The sequence below is a fragment of the Herpailurus yagouaroundi genome, unplaced genomic scaffold (assembly GCF_014898765.1).
Source record: "Herpailurus yagouaroundi ecotype Mexico unplaced genomic scaffold, PumYag 483, whole genome shotgun sequence".
Lineage (NCBI taxonomy): Eukaryota > Metazoa > Chordata > Mammalia > Carnivora > Felidae > Herpailurus > Herpailurus yagouaroundi.
The window spans coordinates 2765248-2787664 of NW_024412700.1; the positions used below are offsets into that span (position 1 = coordinate 2765248).

A 22417-nucleotide genomic window follows, 5' to 3' on the forward strand; every position below is an offset into this window, starting at 1 on the left:
CACTGGGTTGCAGAGTAGCCTGGTCTTGAGAGGAGGCCTCTGACTTTGCGTAAATTCTAAATTACAGAGTAGCCTGGTCTTGAGAGGAGGCCTCTGACTTTGCGTAAATTCTAAATTACGGACCAGAGCGGGGAAGTTGCCACAAACCAAGGCCATTCCAGGATCCAGCTGCTCCAGGCATAAGAGCTTGCTTTCTTCTTTCCTGTTCCCCGCTGTGCTCCACACTCGCTCATTCTTTATGCTTTCTACCTCTCCTTGGGCTAGGCATCCTAGCAGCTTCACAGCAGTTGTTTCGCTATAGCCTCGGCTCTGCCCACTCCCCATCCTCCAGCTTCGGGCTGACCCCTCACCGCTAGCAGACCCTTGATTCTTCTGAGTTCAGGTCGCTGAAAGGGAGAATTGGATTGGCCTGACTCATCCCTTGCTGTGGAATTGATGGCCACAGATTGGCTGGCTGTTGACGGGATCACAGATTCAGTCCAATCACCCACGCCATGGTATTCCTGCCTCAGCCTAAGAGGGATACCCATCCAGAACCAACGTAGTGATGGACAGTGAGGTGTTCTCAACAAGAACGTAAACGCTCCACGAAAGGAGACATACTCCATCCTTCATACTCCAGTATCAGCGGATGCGTTGACCCCATCCCTTTTCAGAGGCCCGGCAAAATTCTATACACACTGGAAGACCATACTTCATTTGAGGGGCAAGGAGCATTTCTGAAAGCTGCGGAAGAGGGTAAAGGAGGAAGTAGCCCTGAATCCAAAAGTTATTGTCCTGAATTTCTTCAAGTTCCTGTTTAGGGCAGGTGTATTAATTTGATCCATTGACGGAATATCAGTACAAAGTTCATGGAGAGACCAGGGTTGTCTTATGTCTTATATCAGCTGTATCCGTTATAGTGTGAAGGATCCCAACCATTCAAAGGATGAAAACACAATTATGATTTTGAAGCCTTGATGAAGAAAATACATCAAAATTGGATCCTTTGTGGTCCCCCCCACAACTTTTACCGTATCCATTGTGGTTTTTTCTGCCCATTACCCTACTCAGGATGGGCTTTGAGAAATCATCAGTCATGTTGTAGGGTTGGTCTTGCATCCATCTGAGATGCGACTCAAACCAGACTCCTGTCCTGTTTATGATCCTTCCAAGGACAGTCTTTCTTTGCCTGTATTCATCTGAGCGCCTTTGTAGGAGACACATTCGATCGTGGCTGCTAATTCATTTCGGGTGTGCTTTTTTCTATCGCATGAAGACCCTGCTGTGGTGTATTTTATAAATGGACGTGTTGGAAATGGGGAGTTACTGAGTGTTATATCCGCCTAGGAGCCGCTCTGGCCTCAGCTCCCAAAGGCTTTCTGGAGAAGCAAGGGTGTGGTGTGTTCTCAGGAAGGAGAGAAACGTGTTGGAATGGTGCGCACACACACAATTTCTCTTTAGACTTTTCACGGAATTTAGAGCAGTAGCTTTGTAATATTTCACCAAAGTTTCATAAAATGATGATACCCCTACGAAGAGTTCTATCTACTTGGGTTGTTTTTTGTTTTTTTTTTTGTTTTTTAATTTTATTCTGCTCTATTAATGCTGGTTGACACACGAAGTGGTAGAATAAGTTAATTTCATCTTAGGACGGCTACTGTCTTCATCTGGCCGCTTTGGGTTTTCCACCAAGGTATCTTTTCCATTTCTCATGGGGGTTGGTGGCGATCTGACTTCCCCTTCCATACCTTATCTATTACTTCACATAGATGTTTTTATTGTTATTTGACAGTGTTAGAAGGCGGGGGAAGGACAGTAAAGTATCCCCCAGACTGGGAAGGCGCTTTGAGACTGGAAAACAAAGGAGGCCAGTCTGTAGTGTTTACGCAGAGTTTTGTTCAGGCGAACTTACTGACGGGGGGGCGGGGGGGTGGGTCCACGGTGACTGCTTCCTCTCCACAAGTCCAGGTTGTGTAGAGTGAGGGCACGTGAGGAAAGGTGCAGTCAGTGTCGTGAGATCAGAGGGTTCGCAGGCACCTGGCAGCTGACCTGTAATCACGTCTTGTGGTACCACCCGGGTGTCAGGAAAAGGAAAGATGTGTTCTCTCTAACAGATTCACGGGGGCCCAGAACAGGTCTCCCTCCCCCCCGCATCCTGGCCTTGGTGAGCATTTCTAAGGTGCATTTGTTAACCTCCGAGGGGCCCGAACGCATGACCCCAAGAGAGGTCGTCGGGTGAACATGAACAGGATGGAGGCCGGGACGGGTGGGACCTGCCAGTGCTCTCTCACACAGGCTGGGCCCTGATTCTTAAGGACTTTCACGTAGCTCTAATTTTTAGCAAAAGAGACTCTTAAAAAAGACATAATAAGGCACATGCAACCTTTTATGCCTGTCTGGTGAATTGATGAAACATATCTTCCTCGCGTGTTTCCTCTTTGATTTCTGAAATGTCAGAAGTTTTCCTCTCTTTAGTGGCCAGTGGCCCGGCTTTTCATCCTGCCTTCTTGAAAGGCGGCCGTCCGCAGGGTGGACTCCGTGGGCCCTGTGTTTGAAGTCGCACAGCTCCATCCAATGAGACGCAACTCTGGCCAAGGAGAGGGAGGCAGAGGCGCTCTGGCCGGATGTAGAACACGGGTGGGATGGGCACGGAGCCCCGACTTCTAGAAGGCTCTCCTTGTAGCTCCTGCATCTTGGCGGCATGTGGGAGGATTCCTCGGGCTGGTCAGTCCTTCCTGCACTCTTTCCTTGGTTTGCCCTGTGCTCCCCGGGCAGCCTCCATGCCTGGTTTCCGTCTCGTGTTTCCATCCCTCCGTTACTCCTCCTGTGACCACATTGCCCCGTTAAGGCTCCACTCCAAGTGCACACGTCTGCCTACACTTCTTTGTCCGTAATGAGCTCCGGAAATGAATGACCTGGTTGTGACCTCTCTCGGTGCATCGTGCAGAGAGAGACTCTGGTCCCCCTGATTTTGATAGAGGTGCTGCTCAGCTTTCACACACGTTCTGTCCCCAACACACTCATTATCCTGCCATCTTCTGTGTGCTGAGCACTGAGAATTCAGGGAGGAACAGACTTGACCTCCCAGAGCTCTCAGTCTGGCAATGAGACGAACCGTTTATTGAGAGCGAACTCTGTCCATTGGTTTGAGTTTATCTGATTTCATTCTGACAGCATTCTACAAGCCACCGACTACCGTGTCCTTTTCACAGCTGGAATCTGGAATCAGTGGCTTGCACAAAGCCAGCAAATGAACAGATGTGGGATTCACACACACAATTCTGGCCTCAAAGCCGTCCCTTAAACTGAGAGCGGAACGTCACATTGCCTTGGCCCTGCCGAGGAGAAACTCACGGTGGGGCTGGGCATGCCAGGGAAGTGGACGGTGACTCTATGAGGCAGCAAGGACTATACACAGACGTGAGACATGTAACGTGTGTGATGGGAGAGCAGTGGGGCAAAGGACAGAGTCCACGGGGAGGTAGGGGGTGGCATTTGAGCCTGGCGTTTAAGGAGAGGAGGGTGAGGGGTAGAGCTGGCACCCGTGCCCGGGTGGAGGACGTGGTTTCTTTGTCCTTTGTTAATGTCCTTGCTTTGATGATGCCTTCCGAGAGAAAGTACCAGGTGTCTTAGCTTGCCATTGTTGACATGTCTCTCCAATTTTATGTGGCCCACTTGAATGTCACTGACACCCATCCCCAAAGTCAACTCAGAGGTGTTTGTGCAAAGTGTTGGACAACAGGGATTTCATTGGCTCATCCTTTTCTGGAAACCTTCTGCACGGGTCTCCTAATTTATTTATTTAGTGTTGGAAATGAAGCACGAGCCCTGAAAGGTCTGGGGAGCAGGGACATTTTTACATCAGACAAGTTCTCCCATTCCTCCCAAAGAGCCAGGCCCAGGCCAGGAGGCAGGGAGGTGAGCAGAGGTTCCGGGAAACCAGGCAGGATGTGAAACCCACACCAGGATCATCCAGGGGCCTCCTTTGGGTATCTCTTTCCTGAAACAACACTGAAGACAGTGTGCGGGCAGAAATACCTGAGTGGCCATATGTTCCCCCAGCAACACGATAGCTTGTTCCACAGCTGGCGCCAGACTAGGGCTGCGTGAACAGCCCCAGAAATTTCAGCGGGGGTCATTAGAAACCATAAACAAGGCATCTGTCGAGCCGCCGTTGCCAAGGTCATCCTGGCACACGAGGTGCCTGAGAAGACACAGGCCGTGCTGAGCATCACCGGCCAGCGCGTGTGGTCCACCTGCCGGGTTCCAGAGCGCCCTGGCTCTGCGGCTGAGTTTAAAGCCGTGGGATGGTTCAGGGGAGGCGTGACGGGCAAGGCAACTTGAATGAAATTAAGCTACTTTGGGATGAAACATGGAAAGTTTAAAGCAGAGTTTCCCAAACATCACACCCTGAGTGCATTGTTGAACTGAGGCTGCACCGATAAGGGTGAGGAAAGGAAGGGGCAGGGGAGGGAAGAGACGGAAAAGAAACGTGCCATCTTGGAGAAAAACAAAGCCTATAGGTTGAAAGGATTTAGAGGACAACATGGCACATAATAAGTAAATTCTGTGCATTTAAAAAAAGTAAACAAATGAGAGCCAGGGTGCGGACATAAATGTGAGCTGGTTTAAAAGCCCTTTCGCATGATAGTGGTTTTCAGAAACTGGATGGCCAACCTTGGAACATCTACCTGGACTCACAGCGTGGAACCTTCCAGCTGGCAGGTAGCTTCGGGAACACGTAATTTGGAGAGTGTGGTGCTCCTGCCCGGCGGGGAGGCTCCAGGGTGGGCTCACCCCGGGCGCAGTAGTCAGAGCACATTCCGCGCGGCCTTGGCCAAACGGTCCTTCCCCTGCAGCCTGGCTCCTTACCTGTCATTAAGGAATGAAGGCGCCGTTGTGAGGGTCACATCCCATGGTACAGGTGACCACGCAGGGTGACAGAGCATTTTTGTTTGGACTTTCTCCATCTTGTTCACAGGTGAGGGGACTGAGAGGTGCGGAGGGAAGTCTGTGGCACGTTGTCATCCGCGGGTCAAGCAAAACCCACCCTCTTGCTTCCTTCTTCCTTCTTTTCCTTTTCTCCATGCTTCCTCCCCCCCTTTCTGCCTCCCTTCTGTCCTTTCTTTTTCCCGACTGAGCTTGTCATCTACTCTCTTCCCTCCCTGCCATCAGCAAGCCTTATGTTTTGTTTGATGGGCAACTTGTAGTTTGTATGTGTTTTTGCAAAACACATGTTTTGTAGGAATGCATTTTTTATTTGTTATAAGGTTTTGGTTTATTTATACATGCATACATCTGTTTTGTGTACATCTATGTTTAGGTAAATGTATACTCACACATGTATGTCTACATGTGTAAATATGGGTATTTCTGACTTTTTTGCCTTAAGCACTGCATTTACCATCCACCCGTGCGACTCTGTGTAGACACATTATCTTGCTTCTGATCACTGCTTAGCATTGCCTGGAGTGCATCCAGTAAATTCTACATAGCCCCTCACACGAGTCGGACACCTCTACTCCCTGCTGCCTTTCTCCTTGTACTTCCTAAGGCAGGACCAAAAGGCATTTATCTGCTACAAGTTTCCCTCTCCTGTGAGGCCATGAAGACAGATTTCCTGACTTAGCACATAATAATTTCTCAGTAAACACAGAGCTGTTGACTTCCCAGGCAGCTGGAGACAGTGGCCTCAGTCCCCAGGAAGAGCGCTTAGCCTGACCTTATCTTGTAAAGGTTTCTGATCAGCGAGGGGAGCGTCTTTTAGGGAGAAAAGAAGTGAAGATCATTCAGATATGATATGAGGTTATCACTGGACTCTTTGGACTCTGCCACCTTATTAATTTATCCAAACAAATATTTTTGAGCACTTACCGTAAGTGATGGCGGTATGGATTTGGCAGACCACTTGAATGCTTTCAGCATTCCTCAAATGCATAGGAGCCTCCTGCTTCTGGGGCACCGAACCCTGTCCCGTGAAAGCGTTGTGCATCTGGAGAGGGTGCTGTAGGATGTGCACTGGGGGTGTGGTGGGGACAGTCGGCTCCACAAGACGGGAGATGGGCTCTGACGGGCCGGTGGGCGGTGAGCTGAGGCCAACAGTGAAACACGTTAGGCTTCTCCTATCATCTTTCCTTTCTGGGGGTTGTGGAGCTGGTCTGCTTTGATCCTGGAAGGTTTTTTCCTGTTGAATTTGGGATTCTGAATGGATCCACACACCTTTCGTTGACGTGCAACGGAGTTACTGCGGGCCAGGGATCATACTAGCTAGTATGTAAGCAAATGGGCGCAGCTGTATTCCAATAAAACTGTACTTAAAGCACAGGAAGTGGACTGCATTAGGCCCACGGGCCATAGCATGCGGGCCCTGATTTAGAGGCTCACCCATTTGCTACCTCTAGTACCCATCTTTGCTATGTAGAATGAGACAGATCTGTAAGTGTTCCTTCCTTATTTCATTGGCTGTAATTCTATGGGGACACTCTTAGCGCAACTATTAGGAGGAAAACAGAGAAGACAGAAGAGGAATTTGTACTGTGTTGACTTGAATTCAGAACACCTAAAGTAACAGTGACTTACCCAAGAGAGAAGTCCATTTGTCTTTCCTGTATATAAGTTTTGGAGGTAAGCAGCCAGGGACGCTATGGCTATTCCTTCTCACAAGGTCCTTGGGTCTCTGGGCGCCTTCCCAAGGGTTTATCCTACCAATGGTCTCGATCTCATGGCTCAAGACTGTGGTAAGCATTCCAGGTAGAAAGGTGGGGAAGGGAAGGAGAAGAGTAAATTGAGAATATTAAGATACTACTATCTATCACTTCTACTTATTGCCTGTCACCGTTAATTTTATGAACCAACGTGCCTGGGTCATGGGACGCAGTTTTTGGTCAAACTAGGTATCGCTATGGTTTTTGTTTTCTTTCCTTTTTTTCTTTTTAAATTGGTTTTGTGTCTGTTTTTCTGAATGTGATTAACATTTAAAGCAGTAGACTTTGAGTAAAGCAGATTACCCTCCATGATGTGGGTGGGCCTTATCCAATCAGTTGAAGTCATTAAGAAAAAGACAGACCTCCCCCGAGGAAGAGGGAATTCTACCTCCAGATGGCCTTTGACTCAGGCTGCTCTTTCCTGGGTTTCCAGCCGTTGGCCTGTTCTGCAAACTTCAGATGTGCAAGCCCCCACACTGAGTGAGCCAATTCCTTAATACATAAATAATGTAAATATTATTTATAGTATTAATTATTAATATATTAATTATATATAAATAAGACAAATATATAAGTTTTGTATTATATATATTATATATGTATATATATTATATATAAAATATAAGTTTATATAAATTTATATATATAAAATATAAATTTATATAATTTTATATATATATATAAACCCTACTGGTCTTTTTATCTAGAGAAACCCAGAACCCAGTCTTTAGGAAACTTATCCACATTCTCCTTCTCCTTGGTAATGCTCAGTATTTACTTTTTATTTATTTACCTCCAAATTGCTTCTTTGGATCTCAGCCTGGCTCTCCAGGGAATCTTGCCTTGTTGCCCGTATTTTTTATTTTCAGGGAACTGTACGTTAGAAGTAGCTTCTCTTGCAGATGGTTAATGCTGCAAAGTTCAGAATCTTCCCAGATTCTAAAGACATCCTGATCCCCACCTTACAGCAGCGTGTAGGCCAGTGCGTCTGTTCCAGTGGGTGGGTTTGCCGTCCACACATAGTAGAGGCTCGGTAAAGCCTTGCAGATCCGATGTTCTTGACGCAAAGCTGTTGTGGCTGATGGGCTCTGGGCCAAGGCGAGCGGAAATCCGAGGAGTGGGAGCTCACATCAAGCTGCAGGGGATCCTGGCCTGCGAGTCTGCAAACAAAGTTAAGTAGCTGAGCCTGTGCCAGCGCCCCAGCCGGACACACCCGGGGCGGGGAGAGGAGGAGGCGAAATCGGTGTGCGCCCGCGTGAAGCAGCCTCTCGCCAGATGCACCTGCAAAGGGCTGATCGGGCTCGGGTCCGTTCGGTGAGGCTGATTGCAGACACGAGAGATTTCCAGCAGCTCCGGGCAGCAGGGTGGGTGGGCACGGAGGGAGTAACACGGCAGGACCGGCAGCTGGTCGAGTCCCCATTGGCTGCCAGGCCTGGCGTGTGTTCCGCCAGGCTCCAGGGAAGAGTCGGCTTGGCCGAGAACAGGCGCCGGCCTAGTCCTGGCTGGGTGCAGCCTGACCTCCCAAAGCCCGAGATGCTCCTCGTAAGCTCTTGCGTGGCTTGAAGTGGGATCTTTCTCGACACCAAAGCAGGGGGGAGTCGCCCAGAGTAAGGCCTTAGCGAGACCCATTTAGCGACTCAGCAGGAGCTGGGGCGATCAGAAGCCTTCCTCTCCTTTGGAGAGTTTCGGGAAGCCGCTCCTGCCCGAGCACTCGGCAGGTGTTTGAAGAGGCGCGGGGAGCGTGTGCGCGTGCACGCGGTATGCATGCGCAGCCACGGGCTTTGATGGAACAGAACTGGATCTAAATGCCAACCCTGCCACGTACTGCTGCCTACATGATTTGGGAGGAACGTAGTAATCATTTGAAGCCTCCATTTCCTCATACGTAAAAAAGGAGCTAATAGTGTTACAATCGTGTCCCCCTCCATCCGTGTGTTCATCCCTAACAGGCAGGACCTCAGAACGTGTTTGGAGGTGGGGTCTTTGAAGAGGTGAGCAAGGTACAGTGGGGTCACTGGGTGGGCCTGAAGCCATTCTGACTCGTGTCCTTATAAGAAGAGGAGATTTAGACACAGACACACACACAGAGGGACCACGTGAGGGCACGGGCCAAAGGGCCATCTATAAGCCAAGGAGGGAGGCCTCAGGAGGAACCAATGCCTTGACCTTGGACTTCTGGCATCCAGAAATGAGAGAATAAATCTCTGCTGTGGAAGCCCTCCATCCATCGTGCTCTGTTGTGGTCCTAGCAAACTAAAGCAGAGATTTTTTAAGGGTTAATGAAGATTATATATATATAAAATCCTCAGGGTCATTCCTGGCACATAGACTATTTACATATTTTTTTTACGTTTATTTATTTTTGAGAGACAGGGAGAGACAGAGCACAGGCGGAGGAGGGGCTCAGAGAGAGGGAGACACAGAATCCGAAGCAGGCTCCAGGCTCCGAGCTGTCTGCACGTAGCCCGACGCGGGGCTTGAACCCACGGACCATGATCATGACCTGAGCCGAAGTCAGACGCCCAACCCACTGAGCCACCCAGGCGCCCCTAGACTATTTAAACGTTTTTAATAGTCTATTCAGGCATTCAAGGCAGTGCAGTATGGGGGTCCAGAACCTGAACTGCCGAGGTTCACATTCTGGCTTGGTTCCTTGCTCTCTGGGTAACCGTGGGTTTCAGATTTCAATTCTCGAAATATCAATTTCCTTTTATAAAGTAGGGGAAGCAGGGGTTCCCCTGCTTGGGGGACATACCGCGTTGAGCACAGTACCACATGCTGCTGTCATTGTTAGCGGGGGCAGGTAAGCACTGTCCCCTTGCTGAGTATGTGTGACCTCAAGTAAACCTTCATCGAGGAAAGCACAGGGAAGGAGTTTGGAGGATGCGGTTTTGGGGGGCGCCCCTGTTCCTGCTTGAGTCACCCTGACTCTTCTCCGAGGTGTCCTTTCCACAGTCTCTAGAATTTGGAAGCCATGGTATTTATTCCTGGCGCTTTCCAGAAATGTGTCTATAAATTCCTTTTGTTGAGGGGTGGGGTCTGCACCCCCCCCCCCCCGGTATTCGCTGGTTGATAGCTTTCTCTCTGATGGAGCAGTTTATTTTAATTTATTTTTTAACATTTTTAATGTTTATTTATTTTTGAGAGAGAGACAGAGCATGAGCAGGGGAGGGGCAGAGAGAGAGGGAGACACAGAATTGGAAGCAGGACCCAGGCTCCTAGCTGTCAGCACAGAGCCGGACGCGGGGCTCGAGCTCACGAACCGTGAGATCATGACTTGAGCAGAAGCCGGATGCTTAACCGATGGACCCACCCAGGCGCCCCTCTGAGGGAGGAGTTCAGAAGGCAGCGCTGATAATGCCCAGGAGAATCTGATTGGATTCCCCCTGGAGATGGCTCCCCAGATCTGGAGTGAGGCGCACCCACTTGCAGCTGAAGGATTAACGTGGGCACCACGGTGCTTGTGCCCCGGAGGGATAATGATGAATGTTTAAGTGGTGATAAAATAAATGCAGCCCTTCCTCCCTGGTTTTAAGATTGCTCTTGTGGTAAGAACATTTAACACGAGATCGACTCCTAACAGACTGAGTGAGCCGTGCAGCGTTGTCTTCTACGGGCCCGGTGTCATATGCTCCTCTCCAGAACTTCTCCGTCGCTCCTAACAGACGTTTCATCCGCATCCACTCCTGTTTCCCTGCCTCGGGCCTGGCCATCACCATCCTCTCCTCTGCTCCCAGGAGTTTGGCATCTCCTCTAAGTGGGATCACGCAGTATTTCTCCTGCGTGGCTCACTCAAGAGGAAGGCCGTCCAGGTTCATCCGTGTTGTCGCGTTTGCTTGGCGGGAGAACCCGACCTTTCTCTTTTAAAAGCAGTCACGTCGAGTGTGCAGAAAAGTCAGCCACCTGGGGGACATGGCGCCAGAAAATCCACGGAGAGGGTGTGAGTGGCACGACCTGGCCTGGCCTGGCCGTCCACTGGTGATTCTCAGACCTTTCTACCCGGCGGCTCCTGAGAACAGGGGTGATGAACGGGGGTCGTGGTGGGTGGGAGGGCTGGCCAGGCGAGCGCTCACGTGACCTCACGATCTGAAGTCAGCCGGAGACCCCTTTCGGGGATCAGGTATAATCCCGCAAACGTGGGGAACTGTCGTTAACAGCCACATTCATTTTAGATGTAGGGTAATACGGAGGGTCTTGGCTGAGAAGTGCAAAGGAAACACCCGAGGGGCCTCCCGCCCTTCCCTACCACCAGCACCCAGCACCCCGGGCTACCACCTGTCCTGCTGGTGGTCCTGGCCTCCCGGGGTTAGCCACAGCTCCTCTCAGATGCTGGGGTAGGATTTGAGCCCCCTCAGGAGTTTCATTCGGGAGGAAACAGGAGGACAGACCAGCCCTGAGGTACTCGGGAATAAGACCGAGATAGTGCCCGGGGTATTTTGCAGCCGAGGCCGCCGTGGTCCAGGCCTGGCCAGTCGCTTCCCTTGCCCCCGAGTCCCCCAGGTCCCTGTGGTCCAGGCACGTGGCAGGTAACGTGGGTAGCAGCTGCTCGCCTCACTGTTCAGCCCTTCTTCCTGGGTCTTCGCGGCTGGGGTCCCAAGGGCGGGTTTGCAGTGACTCCCTGAGGCCTAGGGGTGTGACCGCACGGGGCCATCCATGGATGAGCCTGGGGCCGTATGAAGGTCCCCCTGAGAGTCTGCGTGGCTTGGCACAATCCTCGCGGCCGGGAGTGGTAGTAATTCGTGTGCAGACCCCCGGTAGTGGGGCCACACAGAGGAGGACGCCACGGATCCACGACTTTGCTGTTCCCACCCTGTCCCGTGGGGAGGCCTGGACCAAAAGCAACACACACTAACCAGACCCCTATTGTGTGACCAGCGGTTTACGTGGGGTTTTCCTTTTTTTTTAATTTATTCTCGGACAAACCACGCAAACTGCAGCTGCCTAGCTCGATGTCTTAGAATCGATGCCAAGCAAACACTTCCCCCAGAACGAAGTTCAGGCTGTGGCAGAGGTGGCCAGGCAACTCCGCCGTGATCTAGATTCATCCGTCATCTGTGAAGAAGGACCCAGTGCGTCGGATCTTGCAAGCGTGTTTGCTTTTGGAAAATGACTGGTGGTCAGGGGCACTGGGAAGGACCTGAACAAGGGAAAGTCTGCCATTTTACAGCTTTTCAAGGGAAACGGATCTACTCTGCCTTTCTCTCTGGAAGGAAGGATGCGCGGCCAGCCAGAAGGACTTTCTTCTTGGGCGTGTTTGTTGGTGCCGCCTGGAGGGGTGGCTTCCCGTGCCATGGGGGCCTGCGGCAGCCTGAAGCTAGGAGTTAGGGAAGTGTTCACAGAGGGCACTGTTCACACACACAAGGGCAGCAGAAGGCCCCCGTGCACCGAGTTGGTCTGTGTTTCTGGAAGGCCAGGAGGCACTCCCCCCTGCAAACTAGTGGCTAATCAAGCTTTACTCAGAGCTCCTCAGCTCTGCACACCTTGTGTCTCTCCTCTCCCAGCCAACTCGTCCCTCCCCTCCCCGGGGGTAGGGGTCCGGGGGCTGCAGCAGCAGGACCCACAGTCAGTGCTCCTAGAAACCAGGCAGGGCCAACACCATGGCCATCTCTGTCCTGCCTTCTCCTTGAGCTCAGGACTCAGCAGGGAGCCTTGCTCCTATAAGGTCACCCCAGATGCTTTTTTTCCTTTTTTTTTTTTTTTTTTTTTCTTTTAACTGACAGACACCCTTGAGGTTCTGGTTGATTTTCAAAGAGAAACAGGAGACTAAGTAAAAAGGAGAAACCTAGGAAGTTTTCTGACCGTGAAGGAAAATGAAGGGCCCCCTTTCCACATCTAGCATTTTAGCAGAACCCACTGGGCAAACAGAAAAGATGCCACTCCTTGGAGCCCACTGCCCATCTGCCTCCTCAAACGCGCCGGGCACTTGGCACAAAGGAGAGACAAAGACCTTCTCCCTCGTGCCCCCTCCGTGCCCCCCCTCCCCCGTCAGGGTGTGACCTGCCTGTCTGGGAGCACTGCTGTGGGGGCACAGGCTCGGCCACCCCCAGGCCTGGCAGTGAGCGCGGTGACAGTGCCCGGGGCCAGGGCACCGCGCCCCCGCCTGGGTCCCCCTCCCCAGCCCCTTCTTCCCACCCTGACGCCCCTTTACCCCTGGGGCCCCCTCTCCACTTTCCTTGCCCCTCTCCTCCCGGGGCACCCCCTCCTCACCCCCTAAGCTCCCTCTCCAGTCTACTCGCCCCGCTCCTCCCGGGGCTCCTTTCCTCCCTCCCCCACCCTGCGCCCCTTCCCCAGTCTCCCTTTCCTCCCCAGAGCTCCCTTTTTCCCACCCCCACCGCGCCCCCTCCCCCTCTCAGCTCCCTCCCTGGCGCCCCTCCCCACCCCTGCCGCCCCCTCTCCAATCTACTCACCGGGCTCCTCCCCGGGCTCCCCTCCTCCCTCCCCCCCCGCCCCCCCCCCCCAACCTCCGCCTTCCTCCCCCGGAGCCCCCTCCTCCCGGCGCTCTCGGTCCCGGCCCCCTCCCCGCCCCCAGGCCCCCTCCCCAGCCGAGCCGTGGCGGAGCATGCGCCATGCGCAGCGGGAGGCGGGAGGCGGGAGGCGGGCGGGAGCAGCGCGCATCACTCGGGTCCCCTTCCTGCACCGCGCCGCCACTTGCCGGTTGCTAAGCAGTTACCATTGTTTCTGTGGCGATTGCGGAGGCTGTTGCTAATTGGAGAAGCCCCGCTGAGCCGCAGCATCTCCCCTGTTCGGATCCGCTCTCTGCTCCTTGCATTTAAAGAGAAAACTAGGCTGGTCTACCCACTCGCCCTCCCCCACCCGCCCCAAAATAGCCGTGTGGTTTCGGAAGCATGGACTAAATCACACCCCTCCCCGCCGATTGGACTCTGGTGGCTCGGAACTCGCCGTCAGATCGCACCTGCCCCTGTGCCGGTGTGCGCCCTGGACGGGGGACCATGACTACAGCCAAGGAGACCAATGCTTCAGGGAAATCCGTGCAGCAGCAGGAACAGGTAATGCTGCTTTCTGGAGTGTGCGTGCGCGGGAGGGGGGGAACCTGTGCTTCTTGAATGAGCTTATATTGGAGATGACCGCCCTCACCTGAGCAAGAGGCTGGAGGTGAAGCCAGCGCCGAGTGAGCCTCGCTGGGGTCTGCCTCCCTGGCTCCTGAGTGCTATTTTTGAAAGATCCCCGGGTCTATCAATAATGCACAGCCACAGGGAGCAAGCATCTGGCGGCTTAAACTTGATGCCCGGGGACCTTTGGACAAAGGCCTGTCTCCTGCACAGCTGCCTAATTATGCATTTGTCAGTGGTCACTACTTTGTAATGGGGGGGGGGGGGGTGGGGGTGAGACCCCCCCCCCCCCAAATTTCAGTGTATTCTGACCCTCCAGCAGGACTTTGGTTTGGTTCTATCACAAGTCAAGAGGACAGAGGAGCTCGGTTTAAAGGACTTTTCTTTTGAGACCCGTGTCCCTTTTCCTCCTTAAGTATTTCTTGAAGGGGTGAGCAGATTGCTGTTCATCCTGGGCATGTAGAGAGTGCAGCCTGTGCCCGCTAGGGAGGCTGAAGGGTGCCCAGCTGGGACCTAGTGGGACCCCCAGGTGAGAAGGAGCAGGGCTCCCAGTGCTGGCCAAGGATGGCCAGGAATGCACTGGTGTCCCCATATGGCAGAGGATGGCCACTCCCCCCTGCCCTGAAGAGGCTCGCCATCTGCAGAGGCTCCCGGTCTCCGGAGTAAAGGGGAACCTGCACGCTGTGTCTTGCCACTCATGTAGATATTGCATCTCCCTTCTCGAAGATCGTGAGGGCTCTTATCTTTTAATCACTGCTTAGTTCTCCTCAGGCAGATCATTAAAATAGATCCTGGGAGACACCAGTAGATTCACAGAGCAGTTTGCTCAAGCTTGGTAAGTCAGCAGCGTAAGCTGATTTCCCGTATTTATTTTAGGGGTGTTGTTAGCTCCTGCTTGCTAGGATTGGGGCCAAGGAAGGAGACCCCACTGGAGTTCAGGAAAGCAGAGAGCCTCTTTGGGGACAGTGTGTGATAGTCTCATCATGACTATTCAGAGGCGGTATGGAGATAACTTCGGATCTATATTTTTGGGGTCGTTTCCTCAAAACCCATGTTTTGATTTAAAAAAAAAAAAAAGAGACCACCTCAGTAGTGGTATCATCATCATTACCGTCATCTGGAGAACTTAAACACAATTTTATTTCTTCTGGGAAGAAGACTGTGTAAATCCCGAAGTGTAAGAATCACGTTCGGTGGGAGAGCTCCTGTGAAGGTTAATGATCACTGTAGCATGAACGCCAGGAGGTTGACACCAACCCAACCAACCCCTCCTCCTTTTGAGTCATTCTACACAATACTTGTTCCAGAAAGAAGTCTGTCCACCCTCAATTAGCATCCCGTGACTAACTGGGCTTCCTTTGATTACAGCGTTCCTCACTAGGCATAAACCAAATGTGCCCTGGGCATGCAGGCTCCAGAGAGGACTTGGGTAGCCTTTCTGACCATGGGACTGTGGTAATAATTATGGAGAAAGCACATTGCTCCTAGGGCTGAGCCCAAAGGCGGGCTCTCAGAAGCCCTGTCCGTGTTACGTGGAAGAAGGCATGTGCACCTGTACAATGTCACTCTCATTTTCCCTAATACCTCCACATGTCAGGAGAGTGGAAATAGTTCATTGGGGTGCGGGTTTTGGAGGGTGGGCAAGGTCTTGTTTGATTTTGTGCCTTTTGATCATTGGAAACCCCACATCCTTGTACCTGGGGCCATGGTGGAAGCTGTGGTTGGGCAGAGTGCTGAGGACAGAGGCGGCTGTGACCGCAGGGAGTGGTCAGGAGGTCCCCCTCCATTCTCGGTGGCATCTTCTTGACCCTCAGAAGGACACAGTGCCCAGCCTGTGAGGCAGAACACATTGAGGGTCAGCGGCAGGACCAGGGTGGGAGAAGTAAGACAGGATGGAGAAAAGATCTCATGTCTAAAATTAATGCACCTTTAGGGGACGTTGGCTTAAATCTTACCAAAGTGCTCAAAACACAAAGAGGTAAATAAAATCCTTAGTCATGAAGACTGTTTCCTCTTCCTCCACCGTTTGTCAATTTTTAAAAGACATTTAAACTCTATTCTGTGTGCTCAGACTGCAGAGCTCTGAATGAGTTCTCCCATTCTTTATTGAGGGGATAGCCCCATCCCCAGGTGGCTGGGGGTTAATAGGGAGGCCCGGACAGACAGACAACATTTTTTACAAGACAGAGAAAGAGAAATGGATGCTGGTTTGTGGTTTGGTTTGCTTTGGGTTTTAGGTTGGGAGTCGTTTAATCGTCCTGCCAAACTTTGGGGCCCTGACACCTTACCTCTTATATTGGGAGGCATTCATCTGAGGATTTGGATTTTCTATAGCCTGATATGTATGTCCTATACTCTTTAAAATTCGGTTAGGGGCACCTGGGTGGCTCTGTCGGTTAAGCTCCTGACTTTGGTTCAGGTCTCGATCTTGCAGTTCATGAGTTCGAGCCCCACGTTGGGCTACATGCTGGCAGCTCAGAGCCTGGAGCCTGCGTCGGATTCTGTGTCTTCCTGTCTCTCTGCCCCTCCCCTGCTCGCACTCCGTCTTTCAAAAATAATAAACATTGAAAAATAATAATAGAATAAAATTTTGTTATTACAATAGACTAATAGTTCTTAGACTAACAGAGGTATGGTACAGTGTCTTACCTGCCTTGGTAGTCAGAAGCCAGGCATGTGGGTGGCTGCAGGAAATGACTTTGTATGCTGAGGGTAAGTAGAAATTAATGAACGATAAATCTAGGAGAAGATATGAAACCAAATGATTTGACCTATTCATTAGAGATTGCCATTTCCCTCCTTCCTTTTTCTTGCTAAAATATGTACTAAGAGTAGAGGAATGTGTGGAGTTGTTTTTTTAAGATGCTGTGTAAACACACTGGAATAAAATGGAGAATAGACTTCTAGAAGACCATTTCCCTTTCTCTTTGGATATGCCAGTATTTATTTTCGAATAAAGTATTAATAGTCTAGAGGTGTTTGGAAACAAAATATTCAGAAAGCTGAATGAGCTGACTTCACCCTTTGGCTCAGAAGCCAATCAGATGGTAGAGGCTTCTCAGTAAAACCCAAAGCCACGCTGGCCAGCGTTCTGCCGTAGCACGTGCCCAGAGCGAAACCTCACAGGTGAGGTAGAGAAAGCGGAGGCTGATTTGGCTACAATTTACTGTATTCTCTCAAACGAACTAAATCCTTCCTTAGAGAACCAAATTAAGGATTTTTTTCCCCTTAAGTAAAAGCACAAATTTATTGTAAAGTATACTGTCTTCGTTTCAAATGACTTAAAATTGAAAGGCAGTGATCAGTAATACTGCTGAGAGTAAGAAAAGACAGAAAGATTAATTCTCCACGCTTCCAGTGAACCAGGAAACATTTTCGCTGAAAATATTGAGCAGGGGTACGTTTTTAGTGGCAGATTCGGTATCTGTGTTGTGTGTGGATATGACTGCATGCACGCGCACATACACACACACACACACACACACACACACACACACACATTGCCGGCCTCACGTGCCACAAGGTCACAGATTTGGAAAAGACCTCAGGAATGCACCCCAATATCAGGCCCACCTGTTGGGCTCAGGAATCTCACAAATAAATGAGAATATGCCTTTCCTTAAAAGATCCCCAAAACACCCCTTTTCACACGGAGATATTCTGCGTTCTCTTGGCGACTTGGATCTTTAGCTCTGTGTTAACTTGCATCACTTCTGTGTCTTCTGCAGACCTGGAAACCAGCTGTCTCATAACACTTCCTGGGTAACAGCTATTTTTTCGTTGTTTTTCACGTTTCTCTGAGCTGCACAAGCCCATATGTATGGCCCGGATGTGTCTATTCTCCTATTAAATTAGGAGCCCCAGGACCCAGTGTTGATTGAGAGGTTAAATTATTTATCTAGACATTTGTAATAACAATGCCACTGCTGAGAGTTTTCGGAAATGAATGAAATTTTATAAACAACACCTTCTGTGATGCAGCGTTAAAATGCACAGAGCTGGGAATTCTGTGAGAGGACAGACTTGCCCAGGGGCACACAGACAACGATGACCCAGGAGCCGGACTTCTAACATCTTCTGCCTGGTGCTCTTTGCATTGGATCCTGATGTTTATCTCAGTAGTAAAATCAGATACTGAAACGGAGGAACTGGCTTTGGCCATCACGAGAGTTAAATTTTTTATGAAACTCTGTTAAAAGAACAGTCAGTGCGAAACATCTGTAGAGAAGGTAAATCAAAATGAAATAGTAAAAGGAAACCCAGAAAAACAAGATTCAGTTTTAGGGAGTACGAACGTGACTTACTTCCGAGGTGGTCCTTTCACGACTCAACAAGTGACAGTGGATGTGGCAGTCCTACTGATGTAAGTTAAATGCTCTTCTGCTCATGCTCTAAGTCACTTAAGACACTCTGAAGAAAGAGAGAAACAGTCTGGCCGCCAGTTGGGTGGATGGGTGAAGGGGAGAACTCAGAAGTCCTCGGCATCCTAGAGGGAGTGTGTGCAGAACAGGATGTATAGGGATCTCCAGGTGGGTCCTGGCGAGGAGGGGGAGTGGCCAGGTGGGGGGTGGGGGAAGCAGTGAAGTCTTTGTGCAGAGGAAAGAGGGCTGGTAGGTGCTCTTCTTAGAGGAGACTCAGGACTCGGGACACTGAGTCTCATCGCCGGAGAGAACAGGGTCACAAAGAAGCAGTGACTAGCTTGGAGCCATAATCTGTCGCGCTTGGGCGTCTATGGGCATTTCCCATCTCCTGAGATGCAAGTTACGTGATGTATTAAAACAAGTCGGGGGTACCTAGGTGGCTCCGTTGGTTATGCCTCTGACTGCGACTCAGGTCATGAGCTTGCGGTCCATGAGTTCGAGCCCCGCGTTGGGCTGTGTGCTGACAACTCAGAGCCTGGAGCCTGTTTCGGATTCTGTGTCTCCTTCTCTCTCTGCCCCTCCCCCGCTCACACTCTGTCTCTCCAAAATGAATAAATGTTTAAAAAAATTTTTTAAAAGAAGTCAATAAGCTAGTGTCACTCAAGAGGCCTAGTGAAAACCCAAACAATCCCAGATCGGCTGTATGCAAAGCCCAAATTCAAAACAAACAGAATGCGGCTGACATTTCTCTCTGAAAAAGGCTTTCCCTGGCAGTAAACACATTTTATTATGTGATACTTACATTGCATTGAACTTAGTCCCTCCCTTTCAATCCTGGAGTTACCACGGAATGCTTAGCCAAGACCTTCAAACGCTCCCTGGAGAAAATCTGGGGAAGTTTGAGGGTGGGAGGTTGCTTCCCATGAACTTTCACCAGAACACCGTCAGCTGCAGCAGGCCTGTTGGATGCCGGTCACTGATAGTCACGAACAGTTACCATGTGTCTGTCTCAGCGGGAATAGTGGCATTATTATCCCTTATGGAGATGAGCTGTGCCTGTGTTTGGCATTAATTGATTTGGTTTCGTGATGGACATCTTTCACCCGCTCTCGTGAGAAAGGGCAGAAGGAGTCCGTTTATCCAGACTGAAAGTTCAGGGAAAGACTCAAATTTGCGGAGGAAGCGAGTCTCTATAAGCGTGTGGAGATGGACGGTTGTTTGAAGCCCTTGCTTTAAAAAGGTATTACGTGGGGGCGCCTTGGTGGCTCAGTCCGGTGAGCGTCTGACTTCAGCTCAGGTCATGATCTCACGGTTCGTGGGGTCAAGCCCCATGTCGGGCTCTGTGCTGTCAGTGCAAAGCCTGTTTTGGATCCTCTGTCCCCCTCTCTCTGCTCCTCCCCCACTTGCTCGCTCTCCCTCTCTCTCTTTCTCCCAAAACTAAACATTAACAACAACAACAAAAAAAGTAAAAGATGTTGTGTGGAGATCATGTATTCTTGGTTCAGAGGTCGTTTGGAAAGCTGAAATGTTTTTATTTCAGGTTCCAGGTCTTGTTGCCTTGTGGCCTCAAAGCATAGGAGTGGGAACCACACGGGTGGGGTCGGGTTGAACCCTAATCCTTGGTTGGTGTCATTCTGCAGGAGGCTGACATTCTTATGTCCTTCCTGCCTCGGCTGGTGGTGTCCCTTGAAGTGGGGACAGAAAGGAAAGGAGGGGGCGGGAGGATCCAGGAAAAGTAGCCCAGGTGACGTGACCCGATCCAGATTCCGAGCCCTCCATTTTCCTCCATCACCTTCTTCATGCCCTGTCCCGCGTGGGCCTCAGCGGCTACTGGCACCTGCAACAGGCCATTATTTGCTCAGAGTTGACTCTGCTAGAACCTTCATGTGTGCCGATCCACCTGGCCCTCGCTAAACGACTGGGGCAAAACCTAATCCCTACGAAGAGTATGAGCCTGTCTGTGCAATGCGTTACTCACCTTGAGAGCATCTGTAACCTGAACAATGGCCACCGGTAATGAAACCCAAAGGGATTGTTAATGGTTGGAATTTCGGGCCCAAAGTTTAGGACAGCCAATGGAACAACAGCAAATACAAAACAAATCCACTGTTTACTCATAGTCATTAATGACAAATTAAGTAGCGGTCATGGGGAGGACAGTCTTGGCACCATTGGAATTACTGATAGGTTCCACACATACCTGCAAGTACCTGTTCTCACTGCATTTATATAAGAGCTGGCCTTGTATCAGGCAGGTCCCAAGTAACAATCCCTGTTACTGCTTCTGGCTTCCGATTCTAGGAGGATTTTGTGGCATTGGAGTAGAAAGAAATGTGCAGCAGTCCCTTCTTAGGACAAATTGCCATCATCGCAGACTGCGTTTGGTAGGGGCCCCCATCCCTGTTTCACAGTGGTGGCTGGGACGCCATAGGACCCAGAGTGCAGTCCCCCACCGATGGCTTTGCAGAGCACGTTAGTGATAGAATCAAGTCTTGATAATAGAATTTCCCGTGACAATTTATATATTGTCCCCTTACTCGTATCTGATCAGTGTTTTAGGAGATTTAACGTCCCCTGCCAGAACTCAAGAAAAACTGCTTCCCTACATCTGAAACTGCTGGAAACTGTGAGCATCATCTCCAGCTGCTAAGTTGTTAATTTGGAACACAGGCTTCTAAAACCTGTCCGTGGGCGCGGCCGGGTGTGTGGAGTGGGGGAGACCGACCAGAAGGCACCGATGGAATCTGCTGAATAAAATGGGGAAACTGGTGGTTGGGAGGGGGTGCTCTTTCAAAACATTTTAAAAGGTCAAAGTCTGTTTTCCAACTTGCTCCTGGGATTCTTGTTGAATGTAATGGGGGTTCATGGTCTGGGAACGATAGATTCAACCCTTTAAATAGGTTACCCACAGCAAGATGAACATCACAAGCAAGAATGCGAAACATTTTCTCTGTAGAGATTAATATTCAGCAGAGATCCCCTTGCGTGGTGGTGACGCATGTTTTAGAATTAATGAAAGGATGTACTTCTGTATTTTGAAGAGGCAAGTTTTATTCTCCGCGGTAGAACATTTGAGGGGTTGTTACAGTGTTCACTCAGGGGATGCTGGAATTATGACACTCCTCACCTATCCTAAATCAGGTCTCTGGATGGGAGAGGGCAGGATACTTATTTTTAAATGTTAATAGCCCATCTTATACCCCATCCCCTTATTAGACAGATGTTGGATCAGAGGAAGATTTTGATGAATGGGTGATATGGAAGAGGGGAGGCTAGGGGAGAACAGGGAGCCAGCTGGGATGGCTGAAGGTTGGGACAGCAGAGGGGTTCCCGGGACCCGTGGGAGCCTGGAGATGATTCTGGAAAGCAGGAAACACTTATAGGCAAGGGTTTCAGAGCATGATGGCATGGAAAGTACTACAGTGGAGAGCAGCAGAGGATGAGTGAAATTCTGGAAGAAAGGAGAGAAGTCTGAACTTACAACAGATTTCTCCTTAAAAGAACAGGATTTGGGGCATATAGGAAACTGAAAGAACGGCTTGGACCTAAAAATTATACATTGTGAGTGTCATTACTTAATCTGGGTGTGGCCTGATGGACTAAAAAGGGTACTGGAAGCTTCCGGTTTTCAAAGAGTTTCAAAGAGTTTAAAAGGGTTTGGGATGTCCCGGGTAAAATTCAAGTTTACTTAGAAGCAACAGGTACTTTAAGGCATTAAGGCACACACACACACACACACAGGTAGTAACGTGTGTGTATATAAATGTAGTATTTCTTGACGTAGCCTGAGAAATTCTTGAAAAGACTTGAGATAGTTAGAATACTTGGCTCTGATCATTGAAAAGCAAAATAAACACTCCATTCCACCCCCCCCCCCAAATCCACATCATATAGGGTACACAGGTAAAGAATGATATTAATAAGAGAAATTTGTAGACAAAAGACTGTTCTGTCATTAAAAATAAGAAAGCCTTAATGCCTCAGATTTTTCTCAATGCATTTTATCGACTACCTGCTCCTTAGGAGGGTGGGGTGGGCACCTTCCATCCTTGCCAAAAGCTCTCTTTTCTGGAAAGTGGGAGAACAGTGTGCTTTGGTGTAGATGCCCCTGACTCTCACCCAGCTCTTCCTCCTGCTAGATGAAGGACCTTGAGCACATCTGGGTGATGCCACATCTGGGGATAATGCCCGTGACACTGGTGCTTTGAAGAAAACATTCAAGCACAAAGTACTATTCTTGGCATGGAGATTTCAAACCACTGTTTAGTGAGTACTCAACCACGTGTGTTCACGTAACAAC

At 50.2% G+C, this 22417-nt stretch overlaps 1 protein-coding gene and 1 long non-coding RNA gene across 4 annotated transcripts in view; one reads left to right on the forward strand and one right to left on the reverse strand.

Moving 5' to 3' along the window:
- Positions 1-22417, forward strand: part of DPP6 (dipeptidyl peptidase like 6) — a 941878-nt gene that overhangs the window by 438561 nt on the left and 480900 nt on the right. Inside the window, exon 1 of one of the 3 annotated variants that reach the window (XM_040464517.1) lies at positions 13315-13693. The exons of the other annotated variants lie outside the window; for them this stretch is intronic. Within the exon in view, the coding sequence (XP_040320451.1) occupies positions 13637-13693 (57 nt within the window). The 5' untranslated portion in view covers positions 13315-13636. Of the gene's footprint in view, positions 1-13314; positions 13694-22417 lie in introns of those variants that run through there. 3 annotated transcript variants of the gene reach the window in all.
- Positions 3858-7173, reverse strand: LOC121022932 (uncharacterized). The gene is made up of 2 exons (XR_005787178.1): positions 6562-7173; positions 3858-6071 (listed from the first exon to the last, which is right to left on the reverse strand). It is a non-coding gene; the product is annotated as an uncharacterized LOC121022932 (long non-coding RNA).